Source organism: Phalaenopsis equestris, unplaced genomic scaffold, assembly GCF_001263595.1.
Source record: "Phalaenopsis equestris unplaced genomic scaffold, ASM126359v1 Scaffold000123, whole genome shotgun sequence".
Taxonomy (NCBI): Eukaryota; Viridiplantae; Streptophyta; class Magnoliopsida; order Asparagales; family Orchidaceae; genus Phalaenopsis; species Phalaenopsis equestris.
The window spans coordinates 1,036,740-1,058,355 of NW_018164565.1; the positions used below are offsets into that span (position 1 = coordinate 1,036,740).

The 21,616-nt window shown below is 36.7% G+C and overlaps 1 protein-coding gene across 2 annotated transcripts in view; it reads left to right on the forward strand.

Moving 5' to 3' along the window:
• LOC110021148 (CLIP-associated protein-like) overlaps positions 1-21,616 on the forward strand; it is a 69,578-nt gene that overhangs the window by 22,438 nt on the left and 25,524 nt on the right. For both annotated transcript variants that reach the window (XM_020719523.1, XM_020719521.1), the window contains exons 6-15: positions 1,864-2,025; positions 12,733-12,830; positions 13,050-13,124; positions 13,214-13,282; positions 13,352-13,437; positions 13,515-13,632; positions 15,052-15,150; positions 15,222-15,582; positions 15,768-17,560; positions 17,690-17,791. In XM_020719523.1, coding sequence (XP_020575182.1) covers positions 1,864-2,025; positions 12,733-12,830; positions 13,050-13,124; positions 13,214-13,282; positions 13,352-13,437; positions 13,515-13,632; positions 15,052-15,150; positions 15,222-15,582; positions 15,768-17,560; positions 17,690-17,791 — 2,963 coding nt within the window. The remainder of the gene's footprint in view (positions 1-1,863; positions 2,026-12,732; positions 12,831-13,049; positions 13,125-13,213; positions 13,283-13,351; positions 13,438-13,514; positions 13,633-15,051; positions 15,151-15,221; positions 15,583-15,767; positions 17,561-17,689; positions 17,792-21,616) is intronic.

Consider the following 21,616-nt stretch of genomic DNA (forward strand, 5'->3'; position numbering starts at 1 on the left):
TTTTAAATCAATTTATCATGCTGAACCAGCGCCTCTATCTCATGCTGAATTTGAAAAACTCTCATGTGATTCTCAACTCAAGTGTAAATCTTTTTCAGCTTTGCCCAAATGTTGCTCACATTTCAAATGCCATTTACCAATGAGATGATCAATGTTACCATTATGTTGAGTAGGCACTTGTAAAGCAAGGCATGTATGGTCCTTCATTTATCTCTCTCAGCATTGTCTCTCTTTGGCTCAACTCCCGCAGATAGAGCTGCCTCGATTCGCTGTGACCAACTCCGATATGTGGCTGGTCCATTAAGTTTCAGATTTACAGGAGAGATCTAGCTTCACCTTTGTCGGAGCACGTGCTGAGGCAGTGGCTCCTGTCGAGACATTAGCTCCCTGTTTGAGGCGGACCAAGTACTTTTTTTTTAGTACCTAGCTTTCATAGAAGCTCCAAAATTTTATCTTCTGCGCTATCTTTGTCTTATGGCATTCTCAATTTAACTATTCTCCAACTTTCGTTGTCCTCTCACGTACATAGAACCAAAGTTCTCTCATCCACTGCTCTAAGTTTAAGCACGCTTCACCTTCACTTTCTCCTTCTCAGTCCCGACATGTCCATGCACAAGCACAACACATCCATCCTCTCTCACATCCCATGCATGCTAGAGCCCGCCAGTGCTTCTAGATGATGACTAGAATGATCTGTCAAAGCATCCCCTACTACGATCGAGCTCGTCTAGTCGCGGTGAGTAGTTCAACACCAAGGGCTTTGGCTTTGCTTCCAAGATCCAGAAGCCTTAGATTGTCCCCCTGCCAGGTGCGATTGTATCGCGAGGGATAATACGATCCCCTCGTTGCCATCCCAGTTAGCTCTGATCACTACTGCAATGCCGCGATCCCCTTGTTGACATCCCAGTTACCTGTCATCGTGGCTAGGTTGCTAGGATGAAACAAAAGGAAGAGGAATTTCAGAGTTCCAGGTCTCTGCTTGTAGATCTCGACGAACAAACAACACCAACGACGGCTGTTTAGGATTAAGGCTCTGATAGCATGCAGAAAGAATTTTTCAAAACCTATTTTGTGCATTCATAACATGAGCTTAAATTGGGTATTACAATGTCTTACGCATAAATCCTTAGACTTCTTCAATATTTCCATTTTACAAATTAGACCCTAAACAAGGTCCAATTCTCAACAAATTTACATAGCTCGAGTCTTCCATCCTTGTAGTTTGGCCATTTGACTCTACAAATATAACGATTACAACTAGAGACCTCCGAGTGGGTGATTTGGTCAGATAAATTCTACTATATTATGATCACATCTATTTGCCTCTATGTTCTTCTATTTTTCCGCTTCATTTGTTAGGACTGGTTTCTTGACCTTCTTATTTTGATAATTGGTGAAGGGTCTATTACCGTTGTTGCAATTTGGGTAAAAAAAAGAAGGGAAAAAAGAGAAGAAATAAAAAAGAAAAACAAAATTCGGGTAAGTATGAAAAACCTATATTTTATTGCAGTAGATTGTTTCGTTGTGATTTTTCTGCTTTTGTTCATTTACTTTAAATTTGTGACTTAAAAACAACCGTGGGACTGCATTTGAATCAACGCACATACTGTTGAGTGGTTACTGACTTTGCAACCTGGACGTTGGGGGTTTTAACTTTCCCAAAGAAATTATTGATTAGTAATTTTCTATTCGTGATGAAAGACACAAAAATAATGTTCTTTTCACTTTAAACACTTGGCTGATTGAGAACAAGTTTTTTGCTCATCAATAAAAAAAAAACATGGTAAATTGTTACTTTGTTTCAGTTTGTAGATCAGATGAGGTACCCATTTCATGAATTTTTTTCCTGCGGTTTTGTTTCAGGTGAAGCTGATGGCACTGAAAAGCTGGTGGAACCTATTAAGGTTTATTCTGAGAAGGAACTCGTTAGGGAATTTGAGAAGATTGCATCTACCTTAGTGCCGGAAAAGGATTGGTCACTCCGAATCTCAGCCATGCAGAGGATTGAAGGCCTAGTTAATGGAGGTTATAAAACCTTGATTTTGTGCTATATGTGATTTGTTGGTTTTGTTGCTCTCCGCACCTCCTATGCATGAATACCTTCTGCTTGGTTTGTGTCAATGACGCATTGGTATTTTTGATCTTCATTGCAACTTGGAAATGTATGTTTTATTAAATAATATTTGTACTTGAAATATGTAGAAAATCTTGAAACCATTCTGAATTTGGAATCAACTAAAATGTGGTAGGTTTATTGATAATATTTCGTACTGTTAGCATGCTCAATGAACCAAAGCTATTCACATAGTGATAACAGCTCAATGAACCAAAGCTATTCCAAATAACCTTTTCAGGCATCTACCTTAGTGCCCGAAAAGGATTGGTCACTCCGAATCTCAGCCATGCAGAGGATTGAAGGCTTAGCTAATGGAGGTCATAAAAACTTGATTTTGTGCTATATGTGATTTGTTGGTTCTGTTGCTCTCCACACCTCCTATGCATGGATACCTTCTGCTTGGTTTGTGTCAATGATGCATTGTTATTTTTTATCTTCATTGCAACTTGGAACTGTGCGTTTTATTAAATAATCTTTATACTTGAATTGTGTAGAAAATCTTGAAACCATTCTGAATTTGGGATCAACTAAAATGCAGTAGGTTTATTGATATATTAGATGCTGTTAGCATACTCAACGAACCAAAGCTATACAGTCATAACAGTTCAATGAACCAAAGCTATACCAAATAACCTTTTCAGGCATCTGCCTTAGTATCCGGAAAAGATTGGACACTCCGAATCTCAGCCATGCAGAGGATTGAAGGCCTAGTTAATGGAGCTTATACACCTTGATTTTGTGTATATGTGATTTGTTGGTTATGTGCTCTCCACACCTCCTATAAATGGATACCTTCTGTTTGGTTTGTGTCTATGATGTATTGATATTTTCTTATCTTCATTGCAATTTGGAAATGTGCGTTTTATTAAATAATCTTTATATATGAATTATGTAGAAAATCTTGAAACCATTCTGCTTTCGGGATAAACTAAAATGCAGTATGTTTATTGATAATATTAGGTACTGTTAGCATACTCAATGAACCAAAGCTATACACATACTCATAACAGTTGAATATAATTGTAGTTTTTCACTAGCAATATGCCTAGAAATAATTTGCTTCATATATTAAAAATTTTGTATCTCATTGCAATCATCTTATCCTTACCGGGATAGATTTTTATTTTTTTTCTCCTTGAAGTCTCGCTCTTTCATAAACAGTCTATTAACAATAATTTCTTCAATTCTCAATTTTTAAATTAACAACTCAAAACAAAATTAAATATTCTCTGGGTAATTTTATTCTCATTTAAGTCTGTAAGTCTATCAACTCAAAATCAAGACCAATTCATTGAAAGAAATGCTAAAACCTTAAATTTCTTTTTCCCAATTTTCATATTTTCTTTACTCCTTATCCTGACCTGGGCAGCTCCCGCACGCGCAATTTCCTGTGACTTGCAGAGCTGATGTTGGCCTCTCCCACACAAGTGATTTCTTGCGACCCACAAACTCCCGTTTGCTCGTCTGGACATAACCGGTCCAGGCCTTTCTCTGTTTTGGGAGTGCCGGCTGGTTCCTTGGTTCCCTCATAGTTATTTTATTATTATAAATTCACTTTCATTGGAGTCTAGGGTAAGTTTTTGCGTGATTTTGTTTAGGACAGCTGTCGGTGTCCGTTTCTCTCTTTTAGAGTTGTATCCGAGTTGAGTGGTAATGATTTATCCTTCCCCAACTCCTCCACATTCCTCCCGCTTGGCTGCCGCGCATTCCTTTTCGCTGCAGCCACCTGGACAACAGCCTTTTGCTGTTCTTCCTGGAGTTTTCCCACTTTACCTCGCTGCCACCGTACCGGGCAGCCACCCTTTCGCTGTCCTGCTGTCCACCGCATCCCCTGTTTTTGCCGCTGCCCTTCTTCTTTGCTCCCTCCACCGTTTCAGCCCTCCATCCTTGCTGCCATCACCCCAGCCAGCCCTTACACATTACTCCGAACTGTTGCTTGCTGTCCGGCACTGGGGAAACAACTGTCTTATTGTTTTCTACTGCCAACCACCTTTTCCACCCCTGCACCACCTTCGAGCCCCTCTCCGACCACCACTGCCACGAAGATCTACTCCCTATCTTGAGTTCATATTTTGTCTGTTTGCTCTTTCTATTTGCAGTTGGATTTCCCTATTTTAAATTCAACAATAAAATTATGTTTTCCTATTGTTATTTGGGTTAATTCTATTATTATTTCTTTACTGTTTCGACTTTCCGCAGCTGGTTAAACGATTGGTAATGGGATAAATTGGTTATTTAGTCCTTAAGTAAATTATTATAAATGTAAATATTTATATACATTACTATTTAAGCTAATATTCCGTCATGACGCCCTTTTGAATCATCATCGCAAGTTGCATGTTCTGCTTAGTGGAGGATAAGTACATTGGCCTAGTCACATTAGATAAATGAACAATCGTTGAATTAAAACTTTAGTCATTAATTTAATTGGGAACTAATTTTATTAAGTTTAAATTCTAATATATTTATACATATTTATATCAAAATAAATGAATTAAAATTTAGAGTTTTCTAAAAATATCTTTTATTATTTTTGGAATGTGTGAAAAATAGATTATACCTTAAAATTTGAATTTTTTTGGGTAATATAGTTATCCCTATTTGATGAGTAATATATATTAATTTTTTGTACCCTTTATTGCTATACTCTTTCCTTTATTATATTTGAGAGTTTTCTATTGAATAAAAGATAACAAAATATTTTGCCTCATTAATATGGTATCAGAGATGATTAATGCTTACCTTAGCTGCCAGTCCCAACCTTTTCTTCTCCTCCTGTCTCATAGCCTCTCTCTCCGCCAAGCTTATGACCACTAGCTAGTCCCCCTCGTTTGCCTTTCTTTCTTGCTCAATAACCGCTCTATGCTCCTATGGCTGAGCGATGACTAAATTGAGCCCTCATGTCTACATACTCCTATTGCTTTTTAGAAAAATAAACAACATTGTATTTGCCACCTACCACACTCTTTTTTTCCCTTTGTTCATGCTTTCTTTTTTAGTTTGTTTTGCCTTTGTCAACTGTCTCTATAACTATGACTTAGTAAGGGATTCTGCTTGATCCTAATTAGAAGCATGCAGTTAAATCTATGGTTTTATTGATTATCACACATGTGATATGGTCTCACTATCTTATGGGTTAAAGCCATTTCATGTCGTTGGGTATTCGTCATTAAGTTTATCGATATTGATCTATTCAATGTTAAAAATCTTCATTGGTGGGGAAATGATGTAGAGAGCTTAATGGCATTGAATTTTTGAGACATCCTTAATTGCTTAGTTTATTAATTTTTGAGACGTAGTACTTAATTGCTTTGTTTAGTTTTGTACTACTGGGCGGACTATGTTCCAAATAGATGCTAACAATGCTTTTTTTTTTTATAATGGATGCCACCAAAGTTATTTATTGGACCAATCTTCATTCCATATCACTCTGAGGAGAACGAACTATGCAAACTTAAGAAAATTATATCTGGGTTGAAGTGAAGTCTGCGTCCTTTGTTCAAAACATTTCGTAAGGTTTTTGTTGGTTTTGGACTTCGAAGTACAACTAGTCATTCTTTCTATTTTATGGTCGCTTTTATTGGCACAATGGTTTTTTCTATGCATGATGATAACATTTGTCTTGATTGAATGATGCTTTTGAAATTAAGAAAATCAAGTAGTATCTTTAGAACATATTTGTTACTAAAGATCTAAGGTGCAAAAATTTTTTTCTTGACATGGAGTTTGCATATAGTTAAGAAGGCATCTCTTTCTCTTATATAAAATATGCTATGCGCCACTCGATTCTTGAGGGACAGCACCAAACTAAAACCCAAAAAAACTGGAATCACATATATAAGCCTAGATAACTTGAATTGGATCTCCCAATGGAAAGGAGACGCCAATCCCTCATGGGAGAGCAAATTGACTTCCGTTGTTTGAACCGGTTTGGTCCAGACAAAGGACATCTTGGGAGAAGCTCACGGCTCCCTCTATGCGGCTCCCGCGACGTTATTGGTGCACCAACAACGTTATTGACACTCCCTCACCCGCATCACTCGTAATTTCCTCTTCTCTACCACTACATTGATGATTATTCAATTTATTTTAACATAACTCTGAATCTTTTGCCTCCCCCCTTTTCTTCCACCCTCTCTTCTTTTTTAAGCTGTTTCATTTTCTTGTTTATAAACCCAACATTAATATGCCAATAACTTTAATGATCTTGATATTCTTTGGTTTTAGAAAACTTGTTCTCATCAGCATCTTCATAAGCCTTATCCTTCCTTTTGGAGTCGGTTTATTGCATTTTTATTTTTCTGTTTATTCATTTTGGCTTTTGTTTGAGATTTGCAACTTATTTGCCCATCATTTTTTTTTTCTCCGCAAAATCTTGTCAAGTTACTTTTGATTTGTATTACTTTTCATCAGTTTTTTTTTCACATTAATTTATCTTTTCTTCTTATATTTACATCTTCCTGTTATACAATCCAGAATCTCAAGTTTATGTTTTACCATCTTATCTTGAACGCATGAAAATTTCTCCCCCATCTTATTTGATTGTTTATCAATCTATAATTTGCAATTTTATTACACACATCTATCATAATATTTTCATTTTCGCCACATGCAACTTGACTCCCAATGATTTCGTAATTGTTCAACAATGGATTCATATCGTGTACTGTCTTTCTTTCGTATATTAGATCCATATTAATAAATCTCGCTCAAATTTAATATTCTTGCAATGCTGAGAACCATAGTGTTATTTGAAACAAAGCATCATGAAGTAGTGTCACGGGTTGCGTTAGGCCACTTAGGGCCATTAGTCTTGGTTAGCCATCACTGTTAACTTTAATTTTACTTCTCGTATGCTTTTCTTTTAAACTTTGTTTAAATTGCATATCATCCATTACCTTCATTTATCGTGAAAAATTCCTTTTGTTGAAATGTTGGTATAAGATTTTACATGTCTTTTTTATGCATAGACTTGTGCTCTTCTATTGGTTTTTCTGTACTAAGTATTTCATTTCTCATGGAAAATAATTTAGACAATAATACTGGTTTTGTATTTTTGTTATAATTGTTAGAGTAGTTATATTGACTTAGGAACTTTCGGCTTTCGCAATATTCCGTGTCGCTGAATCAATTGGATCCCGCGATTCCGTAAGTATTCTAATGGGAGACCCTGGATGCCGCGATCATGGGATTATTTTCACCCGACTTCTTTGCTTTCTATATTTTCTTCCTATTTTTCTATTTATAATTATGTTTTTTTTTTTATGAGGGAACTATTTATATCTTATTATTTCCTATTTTAGAAGACTTTTGCTTGATTTTATGTTTGTTGAATGCTGTAGCAGTACTGTATCCTCTTCCTTATGTAAGTGGTGTGTCTATAGCTTGTGCAGGAACAGTTGGTGAATCTCCTTGCCATCCGTATATGTCGTTTTGGTGCTCTCTTTGATGTTTTCAGCCGGGGCAGTTTTCGAATCATCCTTATCCCCATCCAAATGCCTCCAAACTCATATATTATCATTTCTTTACTACTCTCCTACCACCTTCAGTCAAAATCCACTTCCTAAAAACTTTCTAGGAGCCATAGAGCGGTGTCATTTGATATCAAAACCTGACAAATTATAGATTTTTTAGGGTTTTGTCCTCATTGCCCCAAATCAAATTCAACCTAATATAAATCTTCAACCAACTCAATTCCATAACCGTACCAACTCAATTCCATAACCATTTCTACTGCAATCCCTAGACCTAGACCCAAAATTTTCAAAAACTAACCTTCATACATATGCCAAAAATTCACCCTGATGCCTACAACCTAAAAGCCAAGCCTAAATTATTCTTTTCTTTTAGTCGACATTTGGTTGGAAGAACGAGACACCATATCGCTGGGAGAAACCCTCAACGAGCTGTTCAAGAAACTATCATGAAGAATATGCAACTAGAAATCTGTCGGCAACAAAGATTTTCTACCTTTGAGAGGAGACGACCTTATAAGGTCACCAATAGCCACACCGGTGACTCGCTAGATTGAGGGAAGAGAGTGAATCCTTTCAATTCAGAAGTTCCTAGTCACGAATAACCAATACTCTAGTGATTTTACATGAAATATACAAAGGAAATGCCAAGATTTTAGAGTAGCGGTGGATTTATTGGATTTCGACAGTCCCATGGATCTGATTGAGTTCATCGAGTGTCTCCAAACAATGAACCGGGTCTTTGAGTATAAGGACATTCCACCCGACAGCGTGGTCAAATTAGTCGTAAGTTAACGAAGAATACTTCTTTATGATTGGAAAAGTTGAAGCGCATACGTCAGGGTGAAGGGAAAAATAAAATCACTACTTGGTCTAAAGGTGAAATGAGAGACATAGTGTAAGAAATAACCAACACATTACAAACAAGATATGTTATTAAGATTTCACCACTTACACTAGGAATATATCCTACTAGAAGAGTACACAATTGAGTTTCAACTTATGTTAAAGTGTGGGCTAGTGAAACCCAAGGAGAAAACCATAGCTTGATATTGGGATGATTATGAGTGTTCATTGATAACATGGCCTAATGATAGCCATATTAGACATTAAAGTTGTTCAAAACCTAGCTCTGAAGGTAGAGAGAAAACACAATAGTATTAGGCCTACACCACCCTTCAAACACGGTTCAACCAGTAAGAGCACACTAAGTGGAGTAACCTAGCCTACCTCACTATAAAAAATGTCAAATCAAAATGGAGATAATGCGGAGACCTCCAACACTCCCAAATCCTTCCCAGCTAGGAAGTGCTTCATGTGTCACATCCTTGAAAACATTGTATGATTTCTCAAATAGAAGGTTGATATATTTTGTTGATCACGGTGCAGTGGAGGAGGCGGGGGGTGAAAACTTAAAGGAAAATTTAGTGGAATATCAACTGCTTGCATATGAGGGAGAGATGCTAATAATCTGACGGATCCAATGAACCCATAATAGAGCAACACTAGTTCTGCCACAATAATTTTCGTACTTATTGTACCGTGCAGGGAAAGGTATGCGTCCTCATTATAAATCGAGGCAGATGTGAAAATGTGGATATATACAACTAGTACATAAATTAAAGCTCACAAATCAGAAAGATTTTTGACTATATTCTTTGTTATGGTTGAGAAAAGAAAATAAGATCACAATTGATAGATGTATATTAGAGTTTTTTATGGGAGATAAGCTGCAGGATCGTGTTAGGTGTGATATCATGCCTATGAATGCGTGTCACATTCTTTTGGGTGGACCATGATAATATGATAAGGGTACACTTCATGATAGCCCCAATAATACCTCATTTATCAAGGAAGGGAAGCATATTGCCTCTTTGCTGTTGAAGAAGTCAGTTATGATGGATATTCCGGATATAGGCATGATTTTTGTGGCCCCCTGCCACATTTCTACAGACTATGAGAGAGACACCCGTGAAATCGGCCTTGGTGATACTAGAAGACACTGCCATGGAAGAGCTGATTTCTTAGGCTGTGTTGACCCTCATTAGAGGAGTTTCAAGTTTCTCTGACATTCAGTTTACCTCCTTCTAGGTTGTTACTATTGAGAGCAGTTTAATTTGTCACCACTTTAGATGGAAATGCGAAGGTTTTCGCAATTTTCAAAAGGCCCAATGGTGTAAGCTTAGTGCTAAGTTTAGTTCAGCAAGTCACCCGCTGATAGATGGTCAGATAGAAGGGGTGAACCAAAACATTAAAAATCTCTTTAGGTGCTTTGTGGGAAAAAAATAATCTACAGTGGGATCCATACCCTTCTAGAGAAAAAAGAAGCCTCTCTTAGCCGGGAAAAATGACTCGACAATTTTTCTCTTCTGCTAGATTCCGCGTAATCATGGAATCAATGGGATCCTGTGGTTCCACATGTTCTCGAATTGGAAACCCTGGATACCTTGATCGTGGGAAGGTTGCATGTTTTCTTCCTATTTTCAACCAATTCTGCCGTTCCTAATTTTTTTCCTATTTTTTCATTTGTGATTTGATTTTTTTTCTACGAGTGAACTTATTATATGTTATTTTTTATTTTTGAATGACTTTTTCTTTTTGTGTTTGTTGGAGATTGTAGTCTCTTCTTTTTACCTTAAGGATTATTGTATTTATTTCTTTATGCAAGTGATGTTTATGTAGCTTGTGCAAGTACATGTGGTGAATCTCCTTGCCGTCCATATATGTTGTTTCGAAGTTGTCTTTGTCGTTTTTCATTGGGACAGCCCTTGAAAGATGCTTATCCCCATCGAAATGTCCTCAAACTCATATATTATCAATTCTTTGCTATTCCCCAACCGCCTCTACTCAAAATCTGCTATCTAAACACTTTCTAGGGGCCCTAGAACAGTGTCATATGTAGGGTGGTATACTTGATAGAAGTATAGGACTTTCATTTGGTTAATTTCCATAAAGAAGAAACATTCTAGGGAAAGTATTTTCTTTTGTGCCTAATTCAATCAGCCTTAAGTACTACTCACGTTGCTGCAATGTTCGAGTGTTTTTTCTTCTAATCTTTGTATTTATTCTTTTGGTTGAGGGCCTTTTTATTCTGAAAAGCTTCTTCATAGATTCCTATTTTTTTCTAGCATTCTTACTGTCTATTTGTGAAGACTTGGCCCGAAAGAATATATGAAGACATGATAGATAGTCGGATGGTAGAAATATCCCAAAATTTAAAATAATTGAAAAATATCGTTCAAATAATTAAGAGCCACTAAATATTGACATTGTAGTTTACATCCAATTCACATATTTAGATCAAGTTTTACACAACAATTAATAGAGAATTTTAGAACAAGCTACAACTATTTCCTTAGTTAAACCATAACATTTTAAAAATTATGTTTTTGATAGGGAAATTTTTTTTTGAACATTTATTTAATTTTTCTTAACATTTGATGCATTTTATTATAGTGATTTTTTATTTCGAAGTTTTTAAAAAACCTGAATAAACAAACAAAGAAATAATTATTTTCAATTTAATTGTACCACAATTCTGTCTTATTCTTTTCCTCTATCTCTGAATATTAGTTATTATCACAGTCTTGTTTCTCTCGTAGCAACCCTATGCAAATTAGATGTTATTTGTAGTAAAATAAAATCTAAGGTTTAAGGATTTCATAAGAAATAAAATTGAAAGCATCTATCTCAATTTAGGTTTAAAGGAGGAAAAACTCTCATGTTCATACCTAATTTGAGCAATATTCAATTTCCTCATCATTGATCCGGAAAGCAGCTGCATGTAACGTGTTTGTGCGCTCGATTTGGTTAGCTGCTTTGCATGAAGCTTCTTCTACGCTCTTGCCTACTTGACATGCATACCTACATCTCTTACACACACAATCGTCCTCACTAACTTGATCGCCTGCCCCCTCTCAATCTCTCTCTCCAGTCTTCTGTCCATATGTTGCTATCTCATCTGTCTTATAGCAGAATATGGAAGCGCTAGGGCTGATTATATTGAAATAAAAAAGGATACAAAAATTTGTATGAGAGGGCCCAATAGATGATGTCTTACTCATATGTTACATGATACAAAGATATCCCAACAAAAAGATACAATAGACTCAAAAAAAGAAAACATGCAAAAACAAGTGTCTATGGACGAGGTAGTTTAGACCTGCCTCTTCTATTGGTTCTTTCAGCGGATCCAGGTAGCAAACTCTGAAGCGTTGTTCCATTGCTAGGAGTGACTAAGGTATCTTTCATTAAATTTCCAAGCTGAACAATGTCCCAGTCTTCTTCCTCCGCCAAGAAGTGTAAACTTGCCATTCTTCTTCTGAAGGCTGTTCAGTCTGATCCATAGAAGGAAAGACAGTTGTAGCGATGAATTCCTGAGTTTGTCTAGGACAGTCTTTCAAAACTTGGGAAACACCTGTCCTCTCAACAGGTAGTTCTGACAACTGATTAATAGCAGTAAGATGTTTGTGTTTGGCTCTAAATCCACTATATATATATATATATATATATATATAATATATATATATATCTATATATATATCTATATATAGATATATTTATTTATTTATTTAAAACTACCGGTCACGCTTCATTTATTTGCAGTATTTTTCCTCTTACCTAAGGAGAATTGTACTGCTTAAAAACTAACAGTGTTGATGAAGAAAAGTATTTGTTTAAAGTTAAGTCACTGTCCTGTTTGTGCTATCTTAGCAAATCTAATGCACTTTTTAATTGCTTAGTTGTTTTTGGGATAAAATTTAGGGAAGTTTACAAATGTTGCACACAATTCTTATATATTTACATATTTCACTCCTAAACTTTCATATTTATACACAACACTATGGTGCTGTAAACCTATGCATGAAAATGTGCACTTTACTTTTAAAAATGGCAATTGTGCTATTTTTTATGTGATATTAAAGATTTGTGGGCTTTGTGTTAAATATGCAAGTTTAGATGTGAGATATGTAATTACGTAAGAATTGTGTGCTATGTATGTAAATGTCCCCTTTTTTTCATTGACAATGGTTGCCTTCTCTTTGCATTTGCGTCATAAAAGCAGTTCGCTTATGCTTTCTTTGACGTTCTAATTCCTTTTTATCTAATAAACTTTTATGAAAATTTTCAATGGGTTATCAGGTGCTGCTGATTACCCATCGTTTCACGTGCTCTTAAAACAGCTTGTTTCTCCACTAAGCACTCAGCTATCAGATAGGCGATCAAGTATAGTGAAACAGGTGTGCTTTTAATTTTGGGTGGTGAATATCTGGTGTGTTAGCATGGCTTGTTTAATTCAGTATGGTCTTCATTTATGAGTTTAGTGAGCTTTCTTTATGTAGCTAGGTTTTCTTTATTAAAATGCAAGCTGTGTGCCTTGTTGAACTAAAGCACTTGCAAACTGGTCTATCTTTTCTTTTTTTTCTATTTTTTTTTCTGATTTATATTTCTTTCTCTAGGGCTGCCATTTGCTATGCTTTTTGTCCAAGGAGCTTTTGGGTGACTTCGAGACTTATGCTGAGATGTTTATTCCGGTGATTTAATTGTCTGTGAATTTATTGTTTTTTTTCCTAAATGTTTAATTTGATGTCTTAAGCTTTTGTAAATTTTTGGTTTACTTTAGGTACTTTTTAAGCTTGTCGTGATAACTGTACTTGTGATAGCAGAATCTGCAGACAACTGTATAAAAACGGTATGTAATTTTGTACTTAATGATTAAACGCACATTTGTTTCTTTAATCACCGTGCATTTTCTTCCCAGATGTTTCGAAATTGTAAGGTTGCCCGTGTTCTTCCACGCATAGTGGAATCTGCAAAAAATGATAGAAATGCCATTCTCCGTGCCAGGTAGAATGGCCGTTGTCTAATGATGTGTTTTGTGCGCTTTTGTTTGTCATTCAGTTATTATTTCTATGCTTTATCAGGTGTTGTGAATATGCACTTTTAATTCTGGAGTACTGGGCAGATGCTCCAGAAATTCAAAGATCGGCAGAGCTTTATGAAGATCTGATAAAGTGCTGTGTTGCAGATGCAATGAGTGAGGTATTATCTAACAGAGTGTGGGCATTTTTTATTCCTGCATTAAATACTTAGCATTGTGCTAAAGGGCAATAGAATAATGATTTCCATTTTATTATAATTATTTTAGTGAAGATATATGCTTATCTTGAATACTTAGTAAAAGTATGCAGTCTGCATTCTGTTGTTGCATGTTATACCACTGCAAAAAAAAAAAAAAATAACAAAAATAAAAAACCCCGCCAAACTTGTTGAAAACCATGAAGTGCAATGAAAAAAAAACAGAGAAAAACTTTTAAAAAACGTTGGTAGGGACTTCTATCAAGGGAAAATACATCCTGAAGAAAGAAAAATGATGAATATCAGTAAGTCTAGTTTTGTAGCATTTTAATCAGACAAATGCAAGAACAGCAGAAGCAGAACCTCAGAGGAGCTTAGGAATACCAATGCAGACCAATGGCATGCATTTTATATGGATTACAGCCGATTTTATATGGACATTTGGAGGGAAAATGGCCAATATGGGTAGCTAAGCATAACGAGTGATCTCATTTCATCCTCATTCCATTCTCAGCACACTTTGGAGTTCTTCGAGGCTATATATAGATATATATGATCAAAGGTAGTGTTTTTGATTCAGGAAAATGAAATGTAAAATTTAAGTAGTTGCCTATATTTTCAATTTTGGTTAATGGTTAGTAGTACTGAGTGATGGCTTCAGACTTTTCGGATAGATATGTTTTTTACTCTTCCTTTGCTTATGCAACCTCCCCCCACCCATCCCTGACACTCACATTTAATTTGCCATTTGTTGTTATCAAGCTAAATAGGTACAAACAAACGAGCTAGGTCTACAACAAAGCTTAACATCAGCCTATTCTTTTCTTAAATTATCATGGGCGCTTGAACATGCTCAAGCTGACCCCATGGTGGAGACCATATGATTCAAATGACAAGACATATAGGGTTGGCTCTCTGGTTAAAAGGGACGTATGCCGGTCATCATGCAAAGAACCTCGTACATATTTTAGAAACTTTATTAAGATATATACGGCATAATTAGGGACTTTGTTTAATATATTAATGTTATATATATATATATATATATATATCTGTGTGTGTGTGGGCGTGGGCGTGTGTGTGTGGGCGCGCGTGCGCTACTCTGACTTTTTAGAATTACATGAAACTTATTAGGTCCGATCAACTGTACAAACTTGTTATAAGTTGTTCTAAAAAGCTTGGCCAAAACTAGCAATGATCCCACATAATTTATATATATTCAACTAATTATCTAGTGGCTTTCAAGTTCCGGACATATTTATCAATTTTATTGTTTATTTATCTATTTGTTCATTCCAATTGGAATTTTACTCATTTTCATCAAGCTAGTTGCAGTTTCTATTGTCTGCTGTGTACTTATTAAAATTATGTGAAACTTATTAGGTCCGTTCAACTGCACGGACTTGCTACAAATTGTTCTCAAAAACTTGGCCAGAACGGTCTCGGCGTCTGTTTTCATCCTTTGATCCTGCTATCCAAAGGGTAACTAGTACTATTTTTCTGGAGATATCTCTTTCTACCAAATCTTACTAATTATGTAGGATCATGTCTAGTTAATAAATGATGAAGATGGTGGCATGCATAAAAGATATTCATCCCCATTGCTTCGTGATAGAGGATCACAACCTTCACATGCGCCATCTCATGCTGCTGCAGTGAATGTTCCCGGATTTGGTACTTCTGCCATTGTTGCAATGGATAGAAGTTCCAGCCTTACTTCTGGGATGTCGCTTTCTATAGGATCCCATGCTTTATCACAAACAAAGCAACTTGAAAAACATTCTGAAAGAAGTCTTGAAAACATGCTTCAGGCAAGCAAACAAAAACTCTCGGCCATTGAGAGCTTACTGAGAGGTGTTAGTTTATCTGAGAAGCAAAGAAATTCTAGCACACAATCAACTAGCTTGGATCTTGGTATGATTTATGATGCTTTATATGAACCTTTTATTAGTTTGAATGCTTACTTGTCTTTTGATAGTTAACCATCTCCACCTTTTACTATTCTCTTGTGGCTCGTTTTTCTCTTCCTTCTCAACACTGTTTTCAATATGTCAGATTTAGCTAAAGCTTTTCCTACTTTTCTTTCGCTCCTAGTGCAGGGGTTGATTCCCCAGCTTCTCGGGATCCACCAGTTCTGGCTGCTATACCTGGTTCAAATCATCTTTCTCTAAAAGAATCAATATTGGTGGATCCAACTGCTAACATTGCTAATAGTGCTAGGAATGGTGGTTCAAATTTTACTGATGTTATGAATTCACATAGCCAATATGTGGGAGGCCACTCTAAATACGATAATCTTGCTTCTGATTCATCGTCTTCATTTTCATCATCTTACTCGGTCAAAAGGCATTCTGAAAGGCCACTAGATGGGAGTACTGCTGAACGAAATGTTGATCTCAGTTTTAAGAAACTGTCAAACATACAAATAGATAGACAGTATCCGGATGCACCTTATAAGGATGCTGGCTTCAGGGATCTAAACAGTAATCATGTTCCAAATTTTCAAAGGCCACTTCTTAGAAACCAAGCAAATGGAAGGGTTTCAGCTAGTCGCAGACGCAGTTTTGATGATAACCAGCTTCATTTGGGTGAATTATCTAGCTATGTGGATGGTCCAGGATCCCTCGGTGATGCACTTAATGAGGGTTTGTGCTCTAGTTCAGATTGGGTTGCCAGGGTGTCAGCTTTCAACTATTTGCGGAACTTGTTGCTGCAAGGGCCTAAAGGTATTCAAGAAGTTACACAGAACTTTGAGAAGGTCATGAAACTATTCTTTCGACATTTAGATGATCCACACCATAAAGTTGCGCAGGCAGCTCTTTCAACACTTGCAGAGGTTATCCCTCCATGCAGGAAGCCTTTTGAAAGCTACCTTGAGAGAATCTTGCCATATGTATTTTCAAGATTGATTGACCCCAAGGAGTTGGTGAGGCAACCCTGTATGATAAACTTGGAAATTGTTAGTAGGACATATGGTATTGATTCGTTGTTACCCGCCCTTCTTCGTTCATTAGATGAGCAGAGGTCTCCTAAAGCAAAGCTGGCTGTTGTTGAGTTTGCAAATAATTCCTTTGACAAGCATTCACCAAACCCTGATGGTTTTAGTAATGGTGGCATTCTAAAATTGTGGCTCGCTAAACTAGCCCCTTTGGTAACCGATAAAAATACTAAACTGAAGGATGCTTCTATAACTGGGATAATATCTGTTTATGCCCATGATTCATCTGCCGTCTTGAATTTTATCCTTAGCTTATCTGTAGAGGAACAAAACTTGCTGAGACGGTCATTGAAACAGTTCACTCCCCGCATTGAGGTTGATCTAGTTAATCTTTTGCAGAGTAAGAAAGAAAGGCAACGCTCTAAAGCAGCTTATGACCAGGCAGATGTCATTGGCACTTCTTCGGATGAAGGATACAATGGATTATCAAAGAAGACCCAGCATCTTGGTAGGTATTCAGGTGGATCAACTGATATTGAGGGTCCCAAGAAATGGGATTCTATGCAAGAATCAATTTTAGTTGATACCTTGATTGCAAAGACAGCTTCTGATGAAACTCAACAGACATACCATAACCCTGAACCAGGTTCTGATAATGAGGTTCTTGGTCCACATAACAAAGATTTGAGGCATAAAACAGGTACTTCTTCTGAATATACTAGTTCTGGAACAGATCACAGTGGAATACCTGTTCCTCTTATGGATTGTGAAAGATCCATAAGAAATCAACAACTTGATAATACCCGAATGATTGGCTTTGATGGTCCTAAGGACATAGGGTCAACTTTTGATGGGGAAAGATTACATGATATGGGGCTCTTTCGTGACAATACTAATCCATTAATTAATGTGGGAGCTGAAAATGTACTAAGCATCCCACAAATTCTCCACCATGTAGGTGATAGGATCTTTGTTCTATTTGGTTCATTTCTGATCACAAAGATGCATGCATAGTGATCATCTTGGCATTATTTTTGGCATATCAGTTTTTTGAATTAATTCCATTTTTGTGTGCTTATGTAGATATGCAGCATCAATGGCGACAAATCTAGTCTAAGTAAACATGAAGCTCTGCAGAAATTGGTTGGGGCTTCAATTGCCAATGATAAATTAGTATGGACCAAGGTTAGCATTGTGTATATTTTTGTTTCTTTTAGCTCATTACATTCCCTTTGGAATCAACCTATTTTAATAGGATAAAAGTTTATATGCTATGTGTTATTGCAATTAGTTTTAATTGAATGGAAATTTTATGCAGCTTTTTTCCTTAAATTCGCGATGGAATTTTAAAATCTGTCATGTTGAGATAATTTTATTATTTGTTCAACATTTTGTTAAATAAATTTTGATAACATTGGCGCCGTTTAAAGTGGCCACAATATGCTAATTTGGCATAACGTGGTCATTATAAGCAGTGGCAATGTACCTTTTTTTGTTCAAATTTTCCCTCAACGTCTGTCTTGCCATTGGGCGAAGCATTGCTAGCCGGCAGGAGCGAATTTCACCTCCCATTTAGCCTGTATGAAACCCCCAAAATTCATGCAATGCTCACCCATTTTCTCTTCACTTTCAATGCTTTTTAACAGGCCAATTTTGGTCATAAGTTTTAGTTGTGCGATTAGTTCATTTTATTTTTTTTCATCATGATCGATTGAAACTTCAACATAGTGAGATACTTTCTTATTGCCTTTTACTTTTGGTTATTTTTGTTGAATTGTAAATCTTGTTATATTAGTATAGTTATAATTTTTTATTTTCATTTTGATATTTTATGTAACTATTTTTGTGTTCATTTTGTATATCTTATGAAGCTATGATTTGGTGTTTATATTAATTGTCACAATCTATCCCTTAGGCTTGATTTTTCAAAGTTGGAGTAGACTGTCGAACGGTGAAACTAAATTTATTTTATACCACTTACAAATTGTAATCCAAATAAATCGAAAGAGTCACCAATGAATACAATTTTGATTAACTTTTACATAAAACAATAATGAGCTTACCTTTCTCTATATTGGCCCTCAATACACATTTTCTTTTATATTGCTCATTTTTTTTATCACAAATCTTAAATCTGAACAATGTTAGGTTATGTTTTCGTGTGTTATCACTAACTCAGTGAATACTCATAATTTTAAACTATGGTAACATAACGAAAAAGAAAACAATATTATTTGTATTCAAATTTAATAAATCAATATAAATAATTGTCAATTTATTATTCAATTATGACTATTCAAAAAGGTTTAAAACATTTTACTTTGCCATAAAGCCTATATTTACATAAATCTGTCCTGATTTTTTCCTTTTCAGCATGCTAGTTGTTTCAGAGTCTGGAATAGGCAAACTCTAGAACTTTAAAGGAAACTAAATCTCTTTTATCAAAGACCCCTAATGTGTAGGGCATCATAAGGTCCGGTAGTTCCATGCAGCTGCATTTGGGCTAATTGAATGCCATGTGAAGATTTTCATGTAGGTGCATTTGAAAACAGAACACCTGAGAGGAGGGTAGTTTAACTGATTTGATTGGTTCATCAAGCTGATTTAGTGGATGAAACTAGTTGACAATAATAATTGCAAATTTTCAACTCGTTGCTTGAAAGCGGACTCTCATGGAGAAGTTTGGGAAGGGTTCATATTCTATTAATTTTAATATTTAACTTTGTTTGCTTATAAACACTGTTCAAACTTTATATGATTACCAGAGACATGGAATTTTAACTACTGTGCACAATTGAAGAATTTTTTTTTCTTCTCGTAGACATTTTGTGCAATCAGTTTGTCAGAATATTTGTATCTATGTGAACTGCTTAAGTTTTAGAAGGGTCTGGTGTGAATACCATGCTTTGTTAATGTAAAGATTTGTCTACTCTATTTAAAGTATTGAACTATAGTTGTTGTAGGTTGTGTAGTTGTGTTGTACAATGTGCTTTGATGCCGGAGTGCTTATGCCCGCACGGGCACAGCAAGTGACGCACGCTGACTGGTTCAGTCCATTTGGGAGAAGGATCGAGTGGTCCTTCCTTGCACACGATTTCCTTTTATTTGGAGCGGGACCCATCCATATTTACCCTGAACTACACACACACACACACACACACACACACACACACACACAATATTTTTCCTGCTAGGACTGTATCCGAGGACAAATGGTGCTCCAGTTGTATGTTGCTCCAAGATGGTGATTATCTCTGCATATTTCCATCATTATTCTCCTCATCTGCTTGTTGTTGCCTCCCTGCACCCCTTCTACTTGGTGCCGCCACTTCTTGCACCATCCCTTGCTGCTACCGCCCCTCCCCACCTCTTCCTTGCTACTGTTGCCCCTTTCTTCACCATCTTTGCTTGCTGAGGCCACCTCCTGCAGCAATTCTAGCTTGTTGTCGCCCTTCCAAAGCCCTTCACCGCTGCTCAGTCGGTTGTCCGACTGCTGGATAGCTCTCCAACCATTATTCCCCCAGCCACCGCCACCTTCCCACCTCACCCTAGCAAGATATTTGTGTTTATGTCGTGTTTCTCATAGTTCATGGTTATTGATTGTAATTTCGTTTTGCTTGCGTTATAAAATTTACATCCTCTATTGGGTTTTGGGTTAACTTTGATATCATTTGGTATCAGAGATAGTCTAACTCTAGTTCTATTTTAGGTTTTTTAGCTTTCCTACACATCTCCACCCCAAAAATTTTCTTTCCTACTCTCAATTATCATCTTCCTATTGCACAAATTCAAACTCTAACCATGTCACCAAGGAGACACATGCCAAAATCTACTCGGGAAGAGATACAATGAGAGATCTATAAACTTTAGCAGAGGCTTGCGGATTTTGATAACGTGATACAGGGAGAAATTACCCTCTGTCATGGTATTGAGAGTCGAAGATGAGAAAAGGGGCGGGATTTTGAACCCCTTTCTTAGGGAGGACTTCAATGATGAGGAGGACCGATCACGATGCTTCAGATTCATTATTATAGGAGGCCGAGAGAAGAGGCGACGTATGGAGGACTTAGAGATTTCAGAGTTAAAGTGGATCTGCCAAAGTTTGACGGAGGGATAGATCTAGCTGATTTTATCGAATTATTGCAGTCGGTTGAGAAAATCTTTAAGTGCAAAGAGGTGCTAGAAGGCAAGAGTGTGAAGCTTGCGGCCATCAAATTGAAAAAGAGCACTTCCTTGTGGTGGAAAAGTTTACGGAGGGAAAGGAGGGAACGAAGTGACATGATTATCAGATGGGAGAAGATGAGGAAGGAGATGTAGAGGAAATACTTACCTTCTCATTATCATCAGAATTTATTTTTGAAACTCCATCACCTATAATAGAAAGACCTATTAGTGGAGGAATTTACAACATAATTTGACAGCTTCAAATGAAATGTGAGTTTGTCGAGCTAGGGGAACATACTATAGCCTGGTATCCGGGAGGCCTGATGTCAACTCTCAGTAACATTGTGCAACTACAACCTTATTGGTCACTTGGAGATGTCTAAACCTTAACCTTGAAGGTGGAGAGAACAAAAACAAAGCAAACAAACCACCCTCATTCAAACAACCACCTACAGTTGTAACTATCGACAAGGGTACATCTGGAGAAGTTGGGAAGGCTGGACAAGGAAGTGACAAGCCAAATTTGAGTGGGAAGAAAGCTGAGAAGAGTAGTTCACCCTCTACAATACATGCCAGGAGATGTTTTAGGTATCGCGGGCACGAACACATGGCCTCCAACTGCCCCACGTGCCGAGTTAATTCATTCACTGAGCAAAGTGTCGTCGATGAAGTAGATGAGGAGGAAGTGGGGAGGTTCAAGGGGAGGAACTTCAACTCCAGGGAGATGAGGGAGAAATGCTAGTCGTAAGGAGGATCCTACAGATTGCGCCAGAGAAGGGCCATTTGTGGCCAAGGAATAGTTTTTTCCGCACTAAGTGTACTGTGAAAGGAAAGGTCTGCTTCCTG